We start from the raw sequence: 21243 nt of genomic DNA, 5'->3' as shown, positions 1-21243 counted from the left end.
CAGGGTAGTTAACCATGGAAACTTTTGTAGACGGAGTCTCCGAGGCTGTTTTTTTTTTTCTTTCTCTTTATGGGGTACGGAGCACTCCGACAATATAATGAATTGTGGTTTAGTCTTCCATTTAGATTAATTACTGGGGCCATGAACCAAACTAATAAGCGAATTCAGCTGCACATCAGCTGCGGTAAAATCCCAGAGAAAAGTTAAGGGCCCACTTTGAGGTCCTTTTAGATCTCTCTCTTATAAGTTAGAGAACATACTCCGCACATAGAGAGTAGACCGTTCTTCCGGATATGCATGTTGGACATATGGATCAATCACATTAACCTACTTGCCAACATGAACGCCCCCGCGAACGCCATGGAGAGCCCAAAATAAGAGCTATTCGGAGTCCGGCACGGGCCCCTGGATCACAAGGATGAAAGTGCAGGGTATATTGTACGGAGTACGAAAGTCGTGATTGAATGATTCGCCAATTATTAATAATAATAAAAGTTGCCTCGGCGAAGTCAGGGAAAAAAAATATCAAGAGTGGATGGAGCCTAAAGTCCCACATCCTTAAAGATGTGTACGTATATAGATTAATTAAATCCCGGAGTTAAGGGTAGCCCAAGCGCTTTTCTTCTTTCTCTTTTTTTTCTCGGTGAATCATAGGAATTGAAGCAAAAGCAGGTTTGTCCAACAAAATTCTGATCGATCTGGTTTTCGAGTCCACTCGGATTGTAGCGTCGTCGGCTAAGGAAGACACAATTTGACTTGGGGTTCGACGCCTCTTTGCCCACTTGCGAAGGTTTTTTTTTTTGGCACCTTATATGTGGTGGATATGTCCTAAATGACAACCTTGGTACTCCAAATATATCTCGGTGGGTGTGATGGATCTACCATTCACTGTTAAGGTAAATAGACCGAAGACACCAACGGCCGTCACTTGTCAACCGCGTGGCTATGATGCAGACATAAGATACATCAGAAGATGCGTCGCAAAATTGAGGTTAGGTGCCCAGTGGCTTTAGAGTGGGTTCGGGGATAGTCACATGTTAAGCCGCTTGTGCAAGGTTTGATATAGATCAGTTCTGTCTCACTTCTATCTCTTCAACGTTCTATCTTTCTTTGTTTATCTCGCTTACTGTTCTAATTACTTGGTGAGAAAAGCTAAAAAACAAAATCAAGGCAGTCTTGTCATTGAAGCATAGAAAGCGCCCTACGTTGTATCAACTCAACTTCCAACGATGGCTACTTCTTCGTCTGGGCCTGACGTTCCTTCCAGTCCTTCTTCAGCATAGACATGTTCACTTTGTTCCACCACTCACCATCCTTGAAGTAACATTCCTTCCTTTCTCCCTCTGTGTGGAACCCGACCTCATCACACAGCTTGCCCATTCGCAAATTCCACGACGGAATATTCACCTCCACCCGGTGTAGATTGGCACTGTTAAATGCCCAGTTCAAAGCCCAGTTGATCGCCTCAGCTTCATAATGTTGGTGCTCCTTTCGGATACTGACTTCCAGCTTGGAGCATCGATGATGGACCATATCTCGATGAGATGACTTCAAGAAAAGTGTACCAATGGGTCTGTATTCGCCGGCCCTATCACTTTCGTAGATGATTACAAACAAATGTGATCTTCTCTGGAGGTGTTTGGCAACACGAGAGGTGAAGTTGAGGTTCATCGGTCGTGGGGTTGATGCACACCAGTTGATGATTGAAGATGAAGAGGTTTGAATATAATGAAAGAACTCATCATCTTCTTCGGAATTGTAGCTACAGAATTCCAAATTCTCAGAGCGGAACGCCTTTGGGGTGGGCGTTCTGCCTTGGTCGTCCGCGTCACTCTCTGAATCAGGACACATACTTAAATCGAGTGATTACTTGATGCTCAAGTGGGCTGGGGATGTGGATGGATATGGGAGATGGAGAGAGGGACGATGGAAAAGATACAACAACTCACGGTTTATATAGGCAGCTATTGACTTGTTTGCTGTCCTGCAGGCACAACTCCCTTCTCTCAGCTCTTCACATTTGCACCATGCAGTTCAAGCTCCTAACACGCTCTATGACTGTTTGCCAGTCATGGCTACACGTAGGTATGGGTAAGCTTCTCCTTCCATTTTCGCGAAATCAAACTTGTATCTCCGATATCCTCTCACTCGAACTTTCCTGTAATGATGTTGGAAATACATATTGTCAACATATGTAACAAATTAGAGTTCGCTATTTAAATGGGAATGGGACATATACTACTGTGCTTGAACTCTAGTGATCTACATATTAAACATCAATGCTTTTTCTACAATATTTCACAAAGAGTGTGGGGAATACCACTGCAGGTTGCTGCACGTAATCTGTCGATCGGGCTGCATGCAAGCTGTAGCACGGAGTTCGTACAAAATGTATACTTTCCTTTTTCTAACTCAACCCTAAAGTCCTTGGTAGCTCTTTTCTTCACGTGCGTATTTTTACTATAGAAACAGCACAGTATATTAGCCAACCTGACTTCCAAGCAAAGTCAAACAACCTCATCCACAAGACAAAGCCAAACAGTCTACATCGCAAAGACACCGAAGTTTGTGGAATGGTATGTATTCAGTATTTAATTAGATCGCCCATCCCTCCAAAGAAAAAAAAGATCATAGATCAATGGTATGAACAAGTAAGAATCTCAGTTTTCAAATCTATGCAAGGATAGCCTTGAGACCAGCCTGGATGGCAGGGGGGTTGGCACCCTTGACCTCCTGCTTGCGCTCACCACCGTTGTAGAAGTGGAAGGTAGGCATGGCAGAGACACCGTTGGCAGCGGCAACCTCGGCGAGGTCATCAACGTCGACCTTGTAGAACTGGACGTTGGTGTGGGCCTCGCTGAGCTTCTCGAGGGTAGGGGCGATGGCCTTGCAGGGACCGCACCAGACGGCGTGGAAGTCGACGACGACGGGGCCGGAGGCCTCAGTGACCTTGGTCTTGTACTCCTCGACGCTGGAGAATAACTGTTAGCCGGTGTGTCTATAATAGTTTGCGAAATGACCAGGATGAATGTGTAGGACCTATTTCCAGGATCCAAACACAGATGCGGAAGTGGGGATATATGAGAGTAAAGTCGGACTTACGAGGTGATAGGAGTGACACCCATTTTGAGAGAAGAAGGCGTGAAGCGCGAGATAGGTGTGGAAGAAAAGGGTCGGAAAGCGGTGCGCTGGACAGAAGTCGATCGGTTGAGTAGCGATGAAATTCCGGAGATGGTTCTGGGAGTAGAACGAAGAGATGAAGGCTTGAACTGGAGTGGATATAAGTATTTCAATTGGAGGGGTAGAGTGAGGGGCGCTGGGTTTTTATAGGGCCATGACGTTCCCAGCAGAGGCGATTAGGTAAGACGAGCTGAATAATGGATCGGAGCTGGCCCCGGTCTTGGAGGTCCGGAAGTCTCTGGAGCTTGCTGGGCGTTCGACTGGGATTTTTCTAAGGCCGCGAAGATTTCAATGGAGACTTACCATGTTGAGATTTGTCAGTACTTTGCGTATTCTTGCGTACCTGGTTGATATCAAATATCGCTGGAGATCCAAGAGAGGTGAAGCTGACAGGAAATGACGTGCTCCCGACCTCCCGAGGTCGGGTCGCTTACGAATAAGATGGAGTCTGGAACTGTCAGCATTTCCCGGGCTGCCCAGATGGGCACACCACATACAACATACAACATACTACTACTACATAATATAGTTATGTAGTAGGCACTTATCTACACAGAGCTCGTCAGGTTGTTTATTAGCTGGAGGTGAGTTTTGCTTACTATGTTGTACAACTACGCTAAGAAAAGGGTTAGAACGCGTATATATAAACCTAGTGCGGGCCAACTAGGACCTAAAAGAACGGAGAGATATTCACTCAGCCTTTATATTTTACTTGTATAAGGTGGCAGACGGAAAACTGACTTATAGAAATGGCCGCAAGTGAGGCCCTTTCAGGCTGTGGCTTTGCTGAATATCATGCCACGCACCCCCTACTTCCACCCATGCCCAATAAGACACCCCTCGAGTTTTCTATCGTTCCTAAGGGCGTCGCGCCTGTATCTTTGGTCTCCACACTATACCCACCATAGAGCGGAAAGACTAAATTTACTAATATAAGGCCTTGTCCGCCAATAACAACGTCGAAGCACAGCCAACACCTTAGTTCCGTCTATACATACCCGCGACTTTGACGTACGCGCCTCGATGAGCCCTGTTGGGCGCTTGGCAAAGCGAACTATGATAGGCAAACAGTGCCTAATGGTGGATAATCATGCGGCTATAGTAGCTGCATTTATAGGGCACATGGCTCTCTGTATCATGTGATCCTCGACGTGTCAACCCAGTGCGGCTGAGAGAGAGCGCTATATCCCTCAAAAGAAATCCTTAGCGTTCTAAGCTTCATCGAATACTGAAGGCCAAAGAGCACACCCCATTAGCATACCATGAGCGGCTTAGAGATTGGGCTTGCTTTGCCCGGTATCATTGATTTATGTTTAAAGTACGTGGCTATATATATAGGCCACTGCGCATCGCCCCGTGCTAATGTTCTTCAGATACGGAAAAGCCATTGTGACCACATACAAGGATTTCAAAAATGCCAATGAAGAGGTCGAAGAGGGAAAACTTGCTGTCGACGCTGCTTGGGCAAAAACATCAGAACAATTAGCCTTCCTACGTCGTGTGTGGGATCAACTGAGCGAGAACTACCGGGACCTCCAGAGCCGCATGCTTCGTCATTTCGAGAAAAAACTAGAGGCTGCCGTGAGGGAGCTCAGCAAACTTGACGATCAGGCCGCTAAAAGTGGAAGTCGGTTGCTAAGCAAGTCAAAGGCAGCGAAATATGCTTTGTTGAAAAAGGAATCGCTCGACAGAGCAATCCAGAATCTTCGAGTGTGGCAAAATGAGTTCGATACAACGTGGTACTTGGTTCTGCTAATAGCCGATGAGGCTATTGACAAAACCTTGGCCAAACGCACAGGAACTGAGAAGTTATCTGTTGCTAGACATGTACGGAGTGCGCTACGGCCAAAGCCACAACAAGAGGCTACAGTTTTCCTTTCCGGAAGCAAGCTTCAGTCTGCTAAACGTTCTGAAATTCCATATTCAACATCAGAAGTCATCGAGATCGCGGGCGTCGGTACGTTTATCTTGGATTCTGCGGACTGTTCGTCTAGAAAAGACGCTGTCACATTCTCAAAGAGTGTCCGGAGCCTAGCTATGAGACTTCAACAGGTCGATGCGACTGGATTTCATCTCCTTAAATGCCATGGTGTGGCTCGCATAACGGACCCAAACACTAAGCAGCTGCTCTCATTCGACTTCATCTTCAATTTTCCTAAAGGATGTCAGAAACCCCAGAGTCTTCGGAGCCACCTTCTCTCCCGAGCAACCCATTCTCTCAGTGACAGAATCAGTCTTGCTAAACAGCTTGCCACATCTGTCAGCTATATCCATGTCCTAGAATTTGTGCACAAGAATATTCGCCCTGAGACTATCCTCATTTTCGAAGGCGTTGGATCTCATCTAGGTCCATTATACCTGCTAGGATTCAGAGCATTTCGCATGGCTGACAACAAAACATTACGACTGGGAAACTCTATTTGGTCTGAAAACATTTACCAACATCCTGATCGACAAGGAAGCAATCCCGGTGTGGACTATGTCATGCAGCATGATATATACAGCCTGGGAGTATGTCTCCTCGAGATTGGACTTTGGGATTCACTCGTGAATAACGAAGGAAACGCAAATATCTCGCTAGCTGGTGTGAACCGTGATCCTTCGACCTTCAATAGAGACAGTTCGCTTAAGGATCACTTTATGACGTTAGCGAAGGAACAGCTGCCGATCAGGATGGGAGAGATGTACACGCAGGTCGTTGTTAACTGTCTAACTTGCATGGATGAAACGAACGAAGATTTTGGCGACGAGAGCGAGTTTGAGGATGGTGACGGCATCCTGATTGGGGTCAAATACATTGAGAAGGTATAGTACTATCTCTTCGTTGCATGAATGCAATGGAAGAAATCCAGCCGGACTAACGACTAAACAGATTCTTCTTTTGCTCGGTGAAATAACTGTCTAATTTTATGGGAGGCCGCACATATTACTCGCCTGAGTGCGTGATCAGCAGAGGTTATTCCATAAATACAAGATCAGAGTATGTAGCTATTGCATATGAATTTATAGATGCTGTCCATGCACTCCACTCTATAGAACGAGCTTAAAAACATAGATACATGGTATAAGTATACATAATGGATCAGATGCCCCTAGACTATCCTCTACAGACAGTAATTTATAGACCAACTTCCCAAGTAGGAGCAGGAAAGTTTAACGCCGAAAAGTGTAGACCGTGATATTAGAAATACAAAAATCATCCATCTGGGCAGACAGGTTGTCAGCAATGGCTGCTGGACTTTACTAAATACATTCAATCAATAGGAGGCTCAAAAACATCATCATGACTAGATCTCAATGTAAGATAAACACTGCTTGATCAGAAATTGAAACCAGTAAATTCCCAAAGGAATATGTCTTATGAATATCAGCAATGGAAGGGTAGAATCAAAAGGGCCAGAAGCCAACTATGTGCAATGAAGAAAAGCGCTTGAAGGGGAATAAGAATTTATCAACTTGATTATGTATTCAACAACAGGAATAAGAAGGAATAGAATTTATGCATATGGTAAAGATAAAAACATGGGGCGACGAGGGGGTATCAACAGATCGAATGGGAAAGACGAGGCCGCAAGGGGAATAATGGGATACAGGGCAATGGGGGATATCAGAATCGTACAGTTGGCCAGAGGATAAACCCAAGGCTCAAGGGGGGATATTTTGACAAAGGAAAGTGACAAAAGAAAGTGACAAAGGGAAGGTTCAAAAGACCTCAGTGGGAAATTTCGTCTTAATCCTGGCGATGGTCAACGGGCCAGTGGTACCCGTTTGCCATGCCATGACACAGCGATAAATGAGGTAATGGTAGATCCAGTTTGACTGATGTTAAATGGCGATAGTGATCACTAATACCCAGTCTATTCGGCATAACCAATCTCGGCCTTCGCGCTGGGGATCCGCTGCAGTTCCGGAGTTGTCTCCTCCATGATGTAATCTTCTTCTGCGGAGATGGGGGTCAAAGAAGGGAATCCTCTAAGCAATCCTTGTGTAGACTTGGGACGGACCACCGGGTTCACCAGAACAGCACGGCGACCGACCTCGTTGTGCCATCTTTCAGCGGGGTTGCTTGCCGAGCTGTCTGTGGCTTCCGGTTCGAGCTCTGGCTCACCAAGAACATTGCTACTAAGACGGCGGGACTCATCCAGTGATTCAACCTCTTCGGGGGCATCGGCGGGGGACTCCACCGAGTCTCGGCCAAATGAGTTCAAATTCGATCGAACAGGACTGCTGGGCTTTTGTGACATCCGACGGAAAAACTGACCGGACATCCAAGATCCCTCAGAATCAATCGAAGCCAAAGATTGGGAAAGTGGTACGTTATCGGCATCGATGTCCATACTATCCGAAGCCCACGACCGATGATGGCTTCGGTTCGGGTTTTTGATGTCCACGCCGGAGCTAGGTGTTGGTTCGTGCAAGAAAGTCTCATCCCTTTCGAGAGAGGACTCTGGAACTTCCTCCGGGATATCTGGCGACTGTAGGCGGGAATCAGGAGGCGACAGGGGTTCGTCACCAAAGTGTTCAGTGAACTTGGATTGAGAGCGCTTCACGGTTCCAGTGGGCATCAGAATTCTCGGGGGGATTATTGAGGGTGGAGGGGGTGATGACTGGGTATGGATTTTGTAGAACGATTCATGCGAGGCGTTGGAAACTTCAGGAGTAGTGTCGTGGAATCGCTCTTTGTATGTCCGCTTGAGACGAGAAGAACCACGCCGGAACAGGGAGGTGATAGTATTCCCCCGACGACCGCTGGTGTCGGAAAGTCGGCGTTCTGAGTCAACCCCTCTAGAGATGTCCGATGTGGAGCTGGGCGCACAGATTTGTGACTGGCTTGGGCTATTTAGCCCATGTCGAAGTGACGAATGAGACGGAGAAAGGGTAGTCCGGGACATGGTGATATCGTTTGACGGGGCGAAGCTAGGACGTTGAACCAATCTTCGCCCACGAACGGAACTATCATCGATGGTTCCAACTACGCGAGAGCTTTCCCTCGATTCGCGTCCAGTGTGCTCACTGCCCTTGGAAGCTCGCAGCGGCCACGATTCGTTCTCCGGTGCGATAGCCGTCGGTTCTTCAACTTGAGGGGCGATGGTCTCTTCGTTCAGGACAACGTCCTCGGGTTCGGCAACTTCAGCAATGGACGGCTCTGGTTGGGCAATTTCGGGTTCGGGTTCGGGCTCGGCGTGGGTGGCGGCCTGGAGTTTTTGTTCCTCCACCTGCTGAGCATCAGCCCTCTCCTGCAGCTTCCGTCGCAACCTTTCCTGGTCGTCGACCTGCTTCTTCTCCCGGCGCCGACGGTCACGATCCAGCAGCTCTCTCAAAGCCCCGGCATCTAATGAATCAGCGAGTTCATTCACTCGTCGCTTAGAATAATAGAAATCTTCCTCAGACATGGTCATAGCCTGAAGTCTCTCTCTTTCCTGTCGGCTAGAAGCGGGTGGGTTACTACTTCTAGCGGTCTGCAGGCGAGGGGCTTCGACGTAACGAACGACGGGGCGTGGGGTCAAGGCAGCAAAAGCGTTGACCTTGTAGGTGTATGGGTCGGAGATGTCAGACGTGGAGGAGGTGGCGGAGTCACGGATGGAGAGGCTGATGTCAGACATATACCGGTCGGCACGCCTACCATTTGCCTTTCGGCGGCGATTTTCCAGTACATAATCAGTCGGACGATGGGGGATATCGATGGGGGTGGACGAGAGCATGCGAATCTCACGCTCGCGCATGATCTCGTTTGCCTTGCGCTTGCTCAGCTTGCGTCGTAATTTATTCGGGACATGTGCATTTTGACTTGGTTTCCGCCTCAACAGCGAACCTGTTCTCGAGAGTGGATGGTCACGTGGCGGAGGGTCCCGTGGATGATCGGCAAGGGAAGCAGGGCGGTCTAGTGATGAGATAGGTCGATTTGAAGGCACGAGGGCCGAGCTGCGCCGGCTGTCTGCAGCATCCGCCCGTGACGTGCGGTTGGTTTGGCGTTTGGATTGTTTGCGGCCCAATGTGGGCTCCAGGGTAGGTTCGGCAAACGAGGAGTGAAGGTCAGCAGCTTCGGCACCGGTCACTTGGATGGTGTGCCGCTTGCTCTTGCGACTGAAGGGCCATATCGCCATGGCACTTTGGGGGCACAAGCCCAGGGACAAGTGGGATCAGTTATCGGTATCAGTTCGGTGTGGTGACAGTTTGACTGAACTCATGGAGGGTGGAAAGAAGAGTTGAGGAAAGTGACTGGGAGTCAGGGTGATGACACAGGTGTCATGGAGAGTGATAGAGGAAGGAAGGTTGAAAAGGTCAAGTTCTATCAGAGGGAAAGAGACAGGGAGACAGGGAGACAGGGAGACAGGGAGGGAGAGAGAGAGAGAGAGAGAGAAAGAGGAAGGAGAAAGAAAGGAAGTGAAAAGGTGAAAAGGCCGAAAAAAGAAAATAGGAACGCCCAAAGGGAAATCAAGAAATGGACCTTTTTTTGTTTTTGCCTGAAAAATAGAAAACTTGGCATTTGCTTTTTTATTTTCTATTTTACTTCTATTATGTTATATTATATTATATTGTGTATTGTTGTATTATATATTCTATTCTACCTATTCTATACAAAGTAAATGTTGACAGTGACACGGGTACCTGGTACCTTGACCTAAGTTGGTAGACAACCTTGGAACTCTTCAAAAGTCTGTCACACAGAGAGTCTAGATTTCTTTTTTGGAAATTGGCAGTTGACCTGTGGGGGAAGAGAGATATCCACTTAGGGTGGACTCCCGAATGACGCACTGTTTATAAATATTATAACTTATAAATATTATAAATATTAGTTATGAATATTATGAATCTACATCCCTTGGGTATATATTATTGAATCCTCTTATCATATGGAATATATGTATTATATATACTCCGGCATATATTCAATAACTCTCGGAAATGACAGTAATATTCACCCTTTAACCCTGTACAACCATGCATACCCTCGTGCCCTCTCTCACGCGGGAAAGCCAAGCCACCGTTTAAACGCCCAGTGGAGCCCTGAGTCCGTGGTAGCCCTTTCGTTGGGTTGACACGCGGGAAGTCGATCTTACCTAGGTACCTAGATACACGCTTTTACCAATTTCCAATAGGATCGTCCATTTGAGGGAAAGTTTCTGTACTTTTTTTCAAACTAGTTAGGAGAACCTGCAGGGACTATATGCAAATCAATACTATTGTAAGGGGAAATATATCATGCCCATACTTGAATAGAGAAATGATCGGCGAATTTCGTTTATGGGGATGTCTTAGTTCCCTCTACATACTCCGTACGGAGTATAGGATTATTATAATTTATTACCACTAATTCCAATTCCGATGCCTATTATATTATATTATCTAGTATTATATACAGAGTACTCCGTATTTTCTTGCCCTTTCTGCCTTGGTTCTATTCAACATCATTCATATCCAAGGCGTCTAGCAACCCAGTACGACATACGGAGCATGATGCTAATTATATCCATTGAGAATCCAGCGGGTTGCAAGGTGTCAGCACTATTATTTGATTTTGATTCAAGGTGGTTCAGATTAGATCCAGGGTGTTGTCTAGAGCCCCTCCTTGCCTCTATTACAGATCCTATATTCAAGGTTGCTATTCTCCGTACGGATTATTGTATTCCCTATTGTATTCTTTATTGTGTCCACCTTATCTCCCTTGTATAGGTACTCCATACCTCTCCACAAATCATTGATGTTTACAATAACGTGGCTTTACAACATCAATACCACTCCACTTCCGGTCTCAGATTGTTCCACCGTGGTTCCTGCATTTTGATCGCAACGGTCGACCTCTGTTACCTCTGATCTAACCATGGAGAACGCTGTTCGGTATTAGATGCCAAGAACAGCTCAGAGACAACGTCTAAAATCGGGTTTGGCAGGGGGTTTTGAGCCACCAAATCTGCAAGGAGCAGACAGCCGCCATCAAATTCCTGTATTTTATTTTATTTTTGTTTCCAGCAAAACACAGGCTCATAAGCATTGAGAATATTCGATGGCCCGATCGTATTCCCGATCTCATTCTTCAGTATTTCAATATCTAGACTTTCTACTTTCGTACAGTATAGAGATTTCTATACATCGCACTCTCAATTCAACATGACATCATAATTCCCATTCCCTGGTCAATACCTATTTGTAGACCCTGGAAGGATCGTGGCAAGCCATTTAGAATTCGCCACGAAGGCAACCGCCACCGCAAGATACCAAACAGCCAGGGCAACTCAGATCACAACCAATGACTTACACTTTACAGAGTACACATAACCCCAATTGGATCAATCCGAAACAAAAAAAAGATAGTTGAGACAGAACCCTCCCAAAAAAAAAATGCGCCTACCCGCCAATTCTAACCAAACGCCGAAAATACAACATGCAGACCCGCATTCCATGCGACACCGGTGAGAGATAAACGGCGAAACTCGATGAGATATCCAACCCGTGGACAACAAATGTGTGACTTGAGAATAGATCTTCCCGTGATCCCCCCGACACTAACCAGATCCGCGCGGACCGGTACAAGTATCATCATCACCGCCAACTGAACCCAACTAAATGAATCCATCCAGCCGTGAAAGAAACTCAGTTGCTCATGCGCTTCCTCAGTCGATTCGGCTCCCGCTCCAGGACGCTGTATTTGCGACTCCCACGTCGGCTCAGAAGGCGTCTGATAGACCAGCCACTGTGGCAGTAGACATCGGATGTAGACTGCGGACCGGAACTCTGGGTTTCGGATCCCAGGTGGAGCTTCTGGTTAGTCCGGGAGCCTGTCGTTGGGGATTGGGCATCCATGATTTTTTGTTGGTGAGAGCGTTGTCAACGTAGGTGACGTGTGTGGTAGGGCGTTGAGGCGAGGAGCGGGGGTGGCTGATGCCTGTCGGACGGCCGTTGGAATTTCGCGCGTGGATGCAGGTATAGTTTGTTTGAGACTACCTAGGTAGGTTGCTTTTGGCGTTTAATTCTCTCTGCTTTAGGTTGGAGGTGAGGTTGCTGGTTTGGTTAGGGACCAGAGAGCGGGGTTGGATCTTGTGGGGCATGACGAGATACTTTCGTTGATCTTTGATTTTCTACGTAGACAAGGTAGACAAGATAGACAAGTGACTTGGTATTCTCTTTCATGTACGGAGTAGAGCATTCAGGGTTCAGGGCGTTTGGTGGACATGCAGCTGCGCCCTCATGTGGCCACTTGAAGGTTCCGGTTGTTCCAGGCCTTCGAGGCGATTAAGGCGGCTTAGACTCTATTTTTTCTCGGTGTCAAGTGATACACCGATGATGCGGAGGCTGATGGTGATCCATTTCTGTTTTAGGATTTAGGGCCTTGATCGAAATATACAGCCTTACCTGGGGGCGAGGATATATATTGAAGAACGGATAGTGAGAAACGCTATTATGAACACTGTACTGTGACAAGGTTTAAAGTTCCTTAATGTCGATACCTTCGTATTCAAGTTGATTAAAGTTCATTAAGCATGCATTTAGGCCCGCGTGATATGTTTTAGGTGCAGTTCTATATCACTTGCTTGATATTCACAGAACTACAACATGGTAGAATAATGCACGATGTACTTGAAAAATGCGAGATGCATAACTAATAGGACTGATGAATCTTCCAATAATTTTACCCCGATCATACCCCAGATCTCAATTGGCGGAATATGCCGAATTTATAAATTAGTCTCGTCTTCATACCCAACATCCGGGATGGAGCTGGCGATCTATGACTCGAACAGGAAACCCTCGGCGTGTCACACCGAAACCTACAATATAGAATTACTATTTCATAACCCACATTATCTCGAGAAAGACCATGTGAAGTACGGAGTAATAATCTTCTCTCAAGAACCCCGCATCTGTTTTCCATTATTCTCCGACAAGGATTCTTAATCTCGTACTCGTATTGGCTGGAAGGACCCGGAAGTGTGTGTGTGTGTCAGTTGAAAAAAAAAATAGAAAATAGAAAATGTCTAGACTCTGTTCTGTCAAGTGTCGGTCTAGCTGTGTTTATAATGTCTAGAGAGCATGGGATCTCATTGAATGAAGAGTCTTTCTTATCTTTCCATCTCCTATGTGTTTTAACAGAGAGCCTGACCTGATCCCAAACCTCCTTACCTCCTTAAACCATCTATACCGCAGACAATACATCCACTAGCAAAACGCTGGCATTATTTACTTGACCCCGTTGTGGTCGCCTGACACCCTCGAATCATTTCCCATCACATATAAACATCTCACTCATCTTCACCGACTTTCTGATTGAAATCCTTCAAACATGGTAGCTTTGTGGATATTCGTGGCTCTTGGTTACTTGCTGCTGTATGCGTTTGCTGTGATGCAAACGCAGGAATGGTGTGTTATCATCAACCGCATTGCCAATTGAGCTTTTTGCCATGATGTGATTGGCAGGTTGGGAGACAAATGGGCTGCGATGCCTCGGTTCAATTGTTGCCTTGTGATCAAACAATTCGTTTCATGCTCGGCTGCGGATTGGCATTGTGCGATTGAGGCTTGAATACCCAATCATGATTTATGATGCACGACGATTTTACGACTTATCCTTTGGATGAAATGAGAGGTGAAGAGATATGATGGCTGGGTATCTTTGGGCCTAGGGGCCCTGGACAAAGAACCTATCCATGTACAGGGTAAAACCTTCTATGGGTTCCATTCAGAATATAAGACTGCGAAGGGGCTAAAACTAGAGTCTTTGATGATTATTGATGATGACGACTGCACGACTTTGATGGAAAGCGTTTGATACCATGGGAGACCAGACTACGATTCTGTACTTTGTTTAAATGACTTGAGATTCACATTTTTTTATTGCTTTTTGTGTTCAATCAAGCCTCTTCTCAAGAAAAAAAATCCCCAAATTAAAAACCATTCCATATCCATGTCCATCCATATCGAGGTGTTCGATGACAGGAATAGAAAGGGGTCTGATTTGCCCATGTCCCTGCAGCTTGTGTTTGTGTTGCATACTGGAGATAATGTGACAGATATCCACATTGAATTTGGACGTGTGAGGAGGGGCAATCCCGTCTTGTTCGCTTGAGATGATTCTTCCATATGGTAGGGCCGCATGAAATGCATGTGTCACATTAAATTATTCCCCGCCATATCATCTTGATGAAACTTTTTGAGAGGTTGGGAAATCCACAGCAGAAAAGGCTGCTATGACATAGGTTTTCTTCAGAACCAGATTTTGATCAATTCCTCACTGACAGCACTGGGAGTCAAGACACCGCTGTCTGTGATCAGTGCAGAGATCAGGTGAGGGGGAGTGAAATCAACCGAGTCGCAGAGGGGTAGCTTGATTGGGGTGTCGCCATTTGTGTCAGCGACGGAGGACTGCTGCTTGCTCTCCTCTGCAAGGTCTTCCTCGGACTTGAACTCAAGAACTTGCTGTTCAATTGGCAGGTCGTACTGACCAAGAGGGTACAAGCGAACGAACTTGTGACTCTCTGCTACCACGTAGAATGGTTTGCCAATAGCCTTGGCAAGGAGACCGATCTGGTAGGTTCCCATGCGAGACACAATACCTCCATTCTCCACCACACCCTCCGCACCCACAATAACCATATCGGCCTTGCCGAGAGAATATGCCACCGCGGATTCGGGAATTGTTGAAACTGGTACACCTTTTGCTCTCAGAGCACGGACTGTTTCCATACCCTCGGGTTCTTCATTCGGGTGCTTGCAATCTTGGGAAGTCGAAGACAGAACGTAGATAACACGGAACCGCACAGCTGAAGGGCCACCTTCCTCATCTGCAGCTTTTTGCAATAGTGCTGCGACAGCTCGGGAGCCACCGTTTGTGAGGATGGTGCTGCCATCGCGAATGAAGCCACGGCCGAATGCTGCGATTTTGTCTCTGCTTTCCTTGGCGCGTCGGATAAACAGCCGTCCATTTGACAAGAGATGTGTGCGGATAGCCTTGAAATCGCCTGCGGGGCCCAGTTGTCCCGGGCGTTGTAGTGTGGTAATCAGGTATCGTTGGAAAAGATCGGTTCCGGCAGAGAGACCGATAGGGTTGGGAATGGATCGTTTCAGGTGCGCGGTGGATTTTTCGAGTAGATCCAAGGTCTCTGATATCGTTGAAGAGGCTGACTGTGTGAGAAGAAGGACAAGAGCTTCAATGGCCGCAATAGGCATCGTAAGGTCGGCATCGGAGCGGAGGAGTTCATTGTAGGTTGCGACAATGCTGGAGGAACAGTGAGCAGATGCGAAGGGTCCGAGGGAGCGCGATTTACTTACTCGAAGGGTTTGGTATCGGCCACAGCCGCACTTGAGGTGGTAGAAGCCATGCTGTTTGAGTGTCGAAGATAGGAAAGTGAGAACAAAGCAATATAGAAGGAAGAGAAAGAGTCATGAATTATATGTTTGTCTAGTTTGCATAATGCCCCTCCAGGCACTAACCCCGATCGGGCGGTGTGCGGGATTGTCTCCAAGTAAACAATCAACTCCGATCAACAACAATTAGGCTACCCACTTTGTCAATAAGCCCCTTGCCTGGTGACAGGTTCCCATACTATCATGTCGCGCAATTCTACTGCGATGGGGTATAACAGCCGCATGAGCCAGCAATTCCAAGGAAACCAGCACCACGGTCGAGGTCGCAAGAAGGAGGACGAGAATGACGCCCTCATGCGTCTGGTGAGCTTGATTGCTGCCCGAGCTTGCGTCTGATACTAATATAAAATAGCCCGACAAAGAGATCGCAGGATGCATCAACGATATCGGTATACCGTTTACCCTCGCCGACTTGGCTAAACCCAACGCCCAGCAAATCCAGATGGTGTTTGAATGGTTCGCAGAACTGCTCATGAACACGACCCGGGAGACAGTGGAGCCCGCGATGCATGCAGCTGCAGAAGATCTATGCGGCGACTACCCTGATATAGTTCCCAATGACACCCGCAACCTCATGGGCTTCTTCATGATGCTCCGAAAGCTATTAGCGGAGGTATTTGCTCATCAATGGCTACGAAAACCCGTGAAGAGTATGCTAATTCTTTTGTTGCCAAATAGTGCGGTGTCAACGACTTCACTTTCACAGATCTGACCAAACCGACGCATGAGCGACTCGTCAAAATCTTCTCATACTTGATCAACTTTGTTCGATTCCGGGAATCGCAAACACCTGTGATCGACGAGCACTTCAATAAGACGGAGAAAACGAAATCGCGCATTGACGAACTTCTTGCGGAAAATCAGGAAATGGAATTAAGGCTGAGGGAGATGCGACAGGATCTCCAATCCAACGAAGTGCATGTGAGGGAGAAGGTTTCCCGAAACGATGCACTGAAGGCGCGGCTATTGGAACTGGGTCGAGAGCAATCGCGAGTTGCAGAAACACTCGATCGAGTTAAGACGGAAAGAGCTCGGCGGCAGCAGCAGTTGGAAGAGAAGACCGAGCGAACCGTCCGTTCTCGACAAGAAGCGGAAAAACTGCGGCCTTATGTGCTCGAGTCTCCGGCTACCCTCCAGTCATCACTGGCTGAACTATCCGAGAATCTGATGCGTGAAAAAGCCTCCATTGATGCTATGGAGAGGCGGGCACGCGCATTGCAGACCTCATCGGATACGTTTACTGTGGTTTCCAACGATGTACAGGGATGTGTTAAATTACTCGATGACATTTCAGCCGAAATGCAAAAAGAGGACGAAGAGGAGTCTCGTGCTGCCAGAACTGCAGAGGCTATCTCGGACAGGGGAAACAGCGTCCGCGAGGTCGAGCAGACTGAGAAGCTCCTGCAGCGTCAACTGGCCCGTTGGGTCGAGCGTATTGAGGCACTTCAGAAAAATGCACAGGAGAAAGCCGAACTTGCGCAAGCACGCATGGAAGAACTCCGAAATGTTCAAAAACAACTCCGCGAGGAACGTGCGGAGAAGCAACGCGATATGGAGCGGAGGCGTATTCGCATTGAACAGACAGAGAAGAAGGTATGTTTTACCCCGTGTCGTAGGGATGAGCCATTGCTAACGTACTCTTCTAGATGGTCGACTTGAAGGAGAACATCGAGACCGAGATTCAGTCAGCCCACGACCAGTACCTAAAGCTAGAGTCACATATCAAGCTGTACATGACAGAGATGGAGAAGTCTCTATGATCAATCAGTTGTCATTTATGTGCGAAACAGGAGTTCAGCGGTCAGCTATAGGATACCCGGATAGTAAAGATCCATTCTCAGGAGTTTTATTATGTTACAATATTATGTCTGATTTCAGTGTTAAGCGTGTTTCAGTCTTTCCCAGTTCAATGGTGGTGGTCAAATTCAAACTCAAACCAGCGATCGGCAACCCGTTTCACGGTGACGCCTCGTCCACCCCAGGTACTTTGGTCCGATCGCATTCGAACTGACCCGTTCAGTAAAGGAACGTTCGCATCCCATAGCTTGCTTCCCTTAACGGCACTTGAAGGGTCCAGGGCATCCATGCATTCATAAAGTTGGAGATTCACCCCCGCTCTAGCGGAAGCCTCAACGGCAGAGGCAAGTGTTCTCGAAAGTCCCTGCGCCGAGAACTCCGAAGTCGTAACATGTAAAGCTATCATATCAAGGACCACAAGGAGTTGTCGGTCATTGGAAAGCGACCCGTCCTCAATAGTGACATCAACAGCAGGACCTAAAACGGCAAGGTATGCTCGAAGACTCTCTAAACTCGGGCAGAATGCCAGCCGTATTTTGCTAGATCTTGCAAGCAACCCGATGGTTTTTGTAAGCAGGCCATGGCCCGCGGCAGTGTCTGGGTCAGCGCGCTGTGAGCGAATGGCTGCTGTGAGTTGCACCATGAACTCGGCTCTGGTTGCACAGACAACGAGGTTGGTATCTGAATTGCCTTCAAGTAGTTGCTGCAGGAGATCGGACACCAAATCGCAGTGAGCGATCGTGAATGTTGGACTCATTGCTTCAGATAGCTGTGTTGTAGCTCCCACTTATTGCCCCTCCGAGATCATCAACGAGAAATCAATCATTTCATCTTTAACTCATTATTCGTCAACCGCGGAAACCCATAGTGGCCGTGGATCATTCGTCAGGTGGTGTGTAAATAGTAGAACGTTGCAGATGTTGCAGATCGAAGGCGGGCGAAGAGTTGCGGCATCATCCACCTCACTTCCGCGGAGCTGCTCCGCCTTTCCTCCCCTCACCTCTCACCCATTTCCTCCAAGTCACCCAAAGCCCTTGGACTGGGCGCTCAGAGACTGGAAAGATGGAAACAATTTCCAGGATATCCTCGATGCTGGAAACAGGTATGTCGGGTTGGGTTGCAATCCGCTCTATTTGGCCCGAACTGACCGTGGAACGTCACTGTGCGCATAGCTCGAGAGCTCACACTAGAGGCTGCCCAGTCCGCTGCTATCAATCGGACCTCAAGCACCGACTATACCTCGCGAACATACAGCCCCGCGCACATCAAGAAGCTCCTTGATAGTCGCCATGAGCGGGAAGTCCTGGATGGAATGCGGAAGGTCATCTCGGTACGAGGACCGTGAACAGGAACTATTGAAAACGCAATGGCTAACTTAATTTGCTGTTATAGTTGATGTACCGGTCCGAGCCCTCCCTTACTTTCTTTTCAGCAGTTGTCAAGAATGTGGCCAGCGCCAACCTCGAAGTCAAGAAATTGGTTTACATCTACTTGGTCCATCATGCGGAGGCGGAGCCGGATCTGGCACTGCTGTCCATCAACGCGATCCAGAAATCGCTGACCGATTCAAGCCCACAGGTTCGAACAATGGCGCTTCGGACTATGTCGGGAATCCGGGTTCCGGTGATCAGCCAGATTGTGTCGCTGGCTATCAAGAGAGGATGTGGAGATATGAGTCCACACGTGCGCAAAGCGGCTGCTTTGGCTATTCCAAAATGCTATCGTCTGGACCCGAACACGCTGCCACAACTGATGGGATATCTTGAGATACTTTTGGGTGATTCTCAATACTTCGTCGTCGGCCCCGCTGTCGCGGCATTCTTGGATCTGTGTCCGGATGAGATTGACTTAATCCACAAGCACTATCGCAGCTTAGTCAAGAAGCTGGTTGATATGGATGAATGGGGCCAGCTAGCAACGCTGCGCTTGTTGACATTTTATGCGCGAAAGTGTTTTCCTCAACGAACTCAGAAGGTCAAGCGCACAGCCCCGGAGGCATTCTATGACGACGAAAAGCAGCAACAGGATAACCGGAATGATGTTGAGGAGTACGAAGTTCCGGTAATGGATCCTGATCTTGAGCTTCTACTCCGAGCTTGCAAGGTTCTACTGCAGAGCCGAAACTCCGCCGTCATTGTCAGCGTTGTCCGTTGCTTCCTTTACCTTGCTCCATCAGAATATATTGCGACAGCAGTTGGTCCCCTTGTGGCTCTTTTACGAACCCCAGAGGACATGCAACTCATCGCCCTATACAACATTGTTGCCGTTGCTCTAAGGGTTCCCAAGCCTTTCGCGAAATACACGGCCCATTTCCTTGTCCACGCCAACGACCCGCCGCATATATGGCGTCTCAAGCTGGAGGTGCTAACCATCCTGTTCCCGCATTGTGGAAAGCACTGGAAGGGAGTCATAATCAGCGAACTAGAGCACTTCTCGAAAGGCACAGATCCTGAGCTGGTACGAGAGAGTGTACGAGCCATTGGGCGTTGCGCGCAAGCGGACACAAGTACCGCAAGCATGTGCCTACGGATCCTTCTCGGCCAAATATCTAGTCCAGACGGCAACCTTGTGTCAGAGTCACTAACTGTCATCCGTCACTTGATCCAACAAGATCCAGCCTCGCATAAAAAGACTGTTCTCCAGCTTGTCAAGCACCTCGGCTCAACAACGCACCCAGACGCACGAGCCACCATTATTTGGCTGGTTGGCGAGTTCGCTGGAATTGATCCAGAGAACAATATCGCGCCTGATGTTCTCCGCGTATTGATGAAAGGATTCGCAGATGAGATGGAAATTGTCAAACAGCAGATTGTTCTCCTTGGTGCTAAGGTGTATTTACACCATCTTTTGCAGAATCCACCAAAGGAACAGCCGGAACAAATTGCATCGCAGCCATTCCCTGAAGTTCCCGCCAAATCCCAGCAAGAGTTCCACAACGAATGGAATGACAATGGGAACGATGAATCCCAAGATGCCGAGCGAACTGAAGAGGGAGAGGAGAGTCGCCAAGAAAATGACGGTGCTGAAACGAAGGAAACAGAAGAGGCAACTGAAGACCGTATTACCCTATTATGGAGGTATCTCCTCCTTCTCGCACGCTATGACACCTCTTACGACCTACGTGACCGGGCACGTCTCTACAAGAGCCTTTTGGAAACGCCCTCTTCCACCCAACTTGCCAACCTCCTCCTCCTGGCACCAAAGCCAGTACCCCATGCCCCCAGCCCATCCGAGACGCGCAAGGACCTGCTCATCGGCTCTGCCACTCTCGTCGTCGGCCCCGACGCTGGTTACCACGGACTTCGAGGCTACATGAACCTCCCAGACTGGGTTGAGCCAGGCCAGGAACCCGACCCCAGCCTTCGCACCGAAGATATGAAAACAGACACATCTAGCAATACCACCTCCATGACGGCAGGTGACCGCCTTGATAAAGCACTTCGTGAACACAAACCCACCTCTATTCCAAGTCGGGGCCGAAACGGTCCAGCTATGCCTTTAGACCCGGCTGGGAAGAAGACTCTTGATCAGTGGCTACAAGAGGAGGAGGAGGAAACCGAGACAGAGTCTGAAACGGACTCCGAGGAAGGCGAAACTGATTCAGAAGAAGAGGAGACGGACTCGGAAGAAGAGTCTGGCTCAGAGGAGGAGGATGATGAGTCTGAAGAAGAGACTGATTCTGAAACAGAAGCTGTTCATAAAGAAGCACAGCAGCTGCTTCGTTAACTTGTTTGAATGATGGCCACATGTATAGATGCTGGCTTGTTTGGACAACCTTTTGGGTATACTGAAAATAAGGGAAATATTAAATTTGAATAATCTTTTATAGTAATTTCAGTTCATGGTATAGTCACTTAAAGGGTTGTTGTCTGCCTACTCAGACATGCTCACTGCCCATGTGTCTGG

The 21243-nt window shown here is 47.8% G+C and overlaps 9 protein-coding genes across 9 annotated transcripts; 3 read left to right on the top strand and 6 right to left on the bottom strand.

The window, feature by feature from the left end:
• Window positions 1-1233: 1233 nt before the first annotated feature.
• N7455_004871 (GNAT family N-acetyltransferase) lies at window positions 1234-1851 on the bottom strand (the record flags this gene model as incomplete). The annotated part of the gene is made up of 1 exon (XM_040961118.2): window positions 1234-1851. One exon carries the CDS (start codon window positions 1849-1851, stop codon window positions 1234-1236), a length of 618 nt encoding a protein of 205 aa, XP_040808485.2.
• Window positions 1852-2673: 822 nt separating this feature from the next.
• On the bottom strand, window positions 2674-3486 carry N7455_004870 (thioredoxin family protein; the record flags this gene model as incomplete). The annotated part of the gene is made up of 3 exons (XM_065604907.1): window positions 2674-2971; window positions 3103-3269; window positions 3484-3486. 3 exons carry the CDS (start codon window positions 3484-3486, stop codon window positions 2674-2676), a joined length of 468 nt encoding a protein of 155 aa, XP_065461807.1.
• Window positions 3487-4442: 956 nt separating this feature from the next.
• Window positions 4443-6085, top strand: N7455_004869 (uncharacterized protein; the record flags this gene model as incomplete). The annotated part of the gene is made up of 3 exons (XM_040961105.2): window positions 4443-4498; window positions 4554-5985; window positions 6053-6085. 3 exons carry the CDS (start codon window positions 4443-4445, stop codon window positions 6083-6085), a joined length of 1521 nt encoding a protein of 506 aa, XP_040808490.2.
• Window positions 6086-7037: 952 nt separating this feature from the next.
• On the bottom strand, window positions 7038-9284 carry N7455_004868 (uncharacterized protein; the record flags this gene model as incomplete). Its single annotated transcript, XM_040961090.2, has 1 exon — window positions 7038-9284. The coding sequence occupies one exon, from the start codon at window positions 9282-9284 to the stop codon at window positions 7038-7040; it is 2247 nt and encodes a 748-aa protein (XP_040808445.2).
• Window positions 9285-11772: 2488 nt separating this feature from the next.
• On the bottom strand, window positions 11773-11982 carry N7455_004867 (uncharacterized protein; the record flags this gene model as incomplete). Its single annotated transcript, XM_065604906.1, has 1 exon — window positions 11773-11982. The coding sequence occupies one exon, from the start codon at window positions 11980-11982 to the stop codon at window positions 11773-11775; it is 210 nt and encodes a 69-aa protein (XP_065461806.1).
• A 2397-nt stretch (window positions 11983-14379) lies between these two features.
• Window positions 14380-15494, bottom strand: N7455_004866 (translation initiation factor eIF2B subunit alpha; the record flags this gene model as incomplete). The annotated part of the gene is made up of 2 exons (XM_040961065.2): window positions 14380-15391; window positions 15445-15494. 2 exons carry the CDS (start codon window positions 15492-15494, stop codon window positions 14380-14382), a joined length of 1062 nt encoding a protein of 353 aa, XP_040808451.1.
• A 229-nt stretch (window positions 15495-15723) lies between these two features.
• nuf2 (kinetochore-associated Ndc80 complex subunit NUF2) lies at window positions 15724-17300 on the top strand (the record flags this gene model as incomplete). The annotated part of the gene is made up of 4 exons (XM_040961084.2): window positions 15724-15843; window positions 15893-16153; window positions 16219-17133; window positions 17187-17300. The coding sequence occupies 4 exons, from the start codon at window positions 15724-15726 to the stop codon at window positions 17298-17300; spliced, it is 1410 nt and encodes a 469-aa protein (XP_040808442.1).
• Window positions 17301-17446: 146 nt separating this feature from the next.
• On the bottom strand, window positions 17447-18094 carry N7455_004864 (uncharacterized protein; the record flags this gene model as incomplete). Its single annotated transcript, XM_040961095.2, has 1 exon — window positions 17447-18094. The coding sequence occupies one exon, from the start codon at window positions 18092-18094 to the stop codon at window positions 17447-17449; it is 648 nt and encodes a 215-aa protein (XP_040808477.2).
• A 305-nt stretch (window positions 18095-18399) lies between these two features.
• N7455_004863 (AP-3 complex subunit beta) lies at window positions 18400-21063 on the top strand (the record flags this gene model as incomplete). The annotated part of the gene is made up of 3 exons (XM_040961121.2): window positions 18400-18439; window positions 18510-18667; window positions 18730-21063. 3 exons carry the CDS (start codon window positions 18400-18402, stop codon window positions 21061-21063), a joined length of 2532 nt encoding a protein of 843 aa, XP_040808455.2.
• Window positions 21064-21243: the final 180 nt, after the last annotated feature.

The sequence above is a fragment of the Penicillium solitum genome (assembly GCF_028829755.1).
Source record: "Penicillium solitum strain IBT 25940 chromosome Unknown utg000003l_segment0_segment0, whole genome shotgun sequence".
In the NCBI taxonomy this organism is placed as follows: domain Eukaryota; kingdom Fungi; phylum Ascomycota; class Eurotiomycetes; order Eurotiales; family Aspergillaceae; genus Penicillium; species Penicillium solitum.
This window is presented reverse-complemented; position numbering and strand designations above follow the sequence as displayed.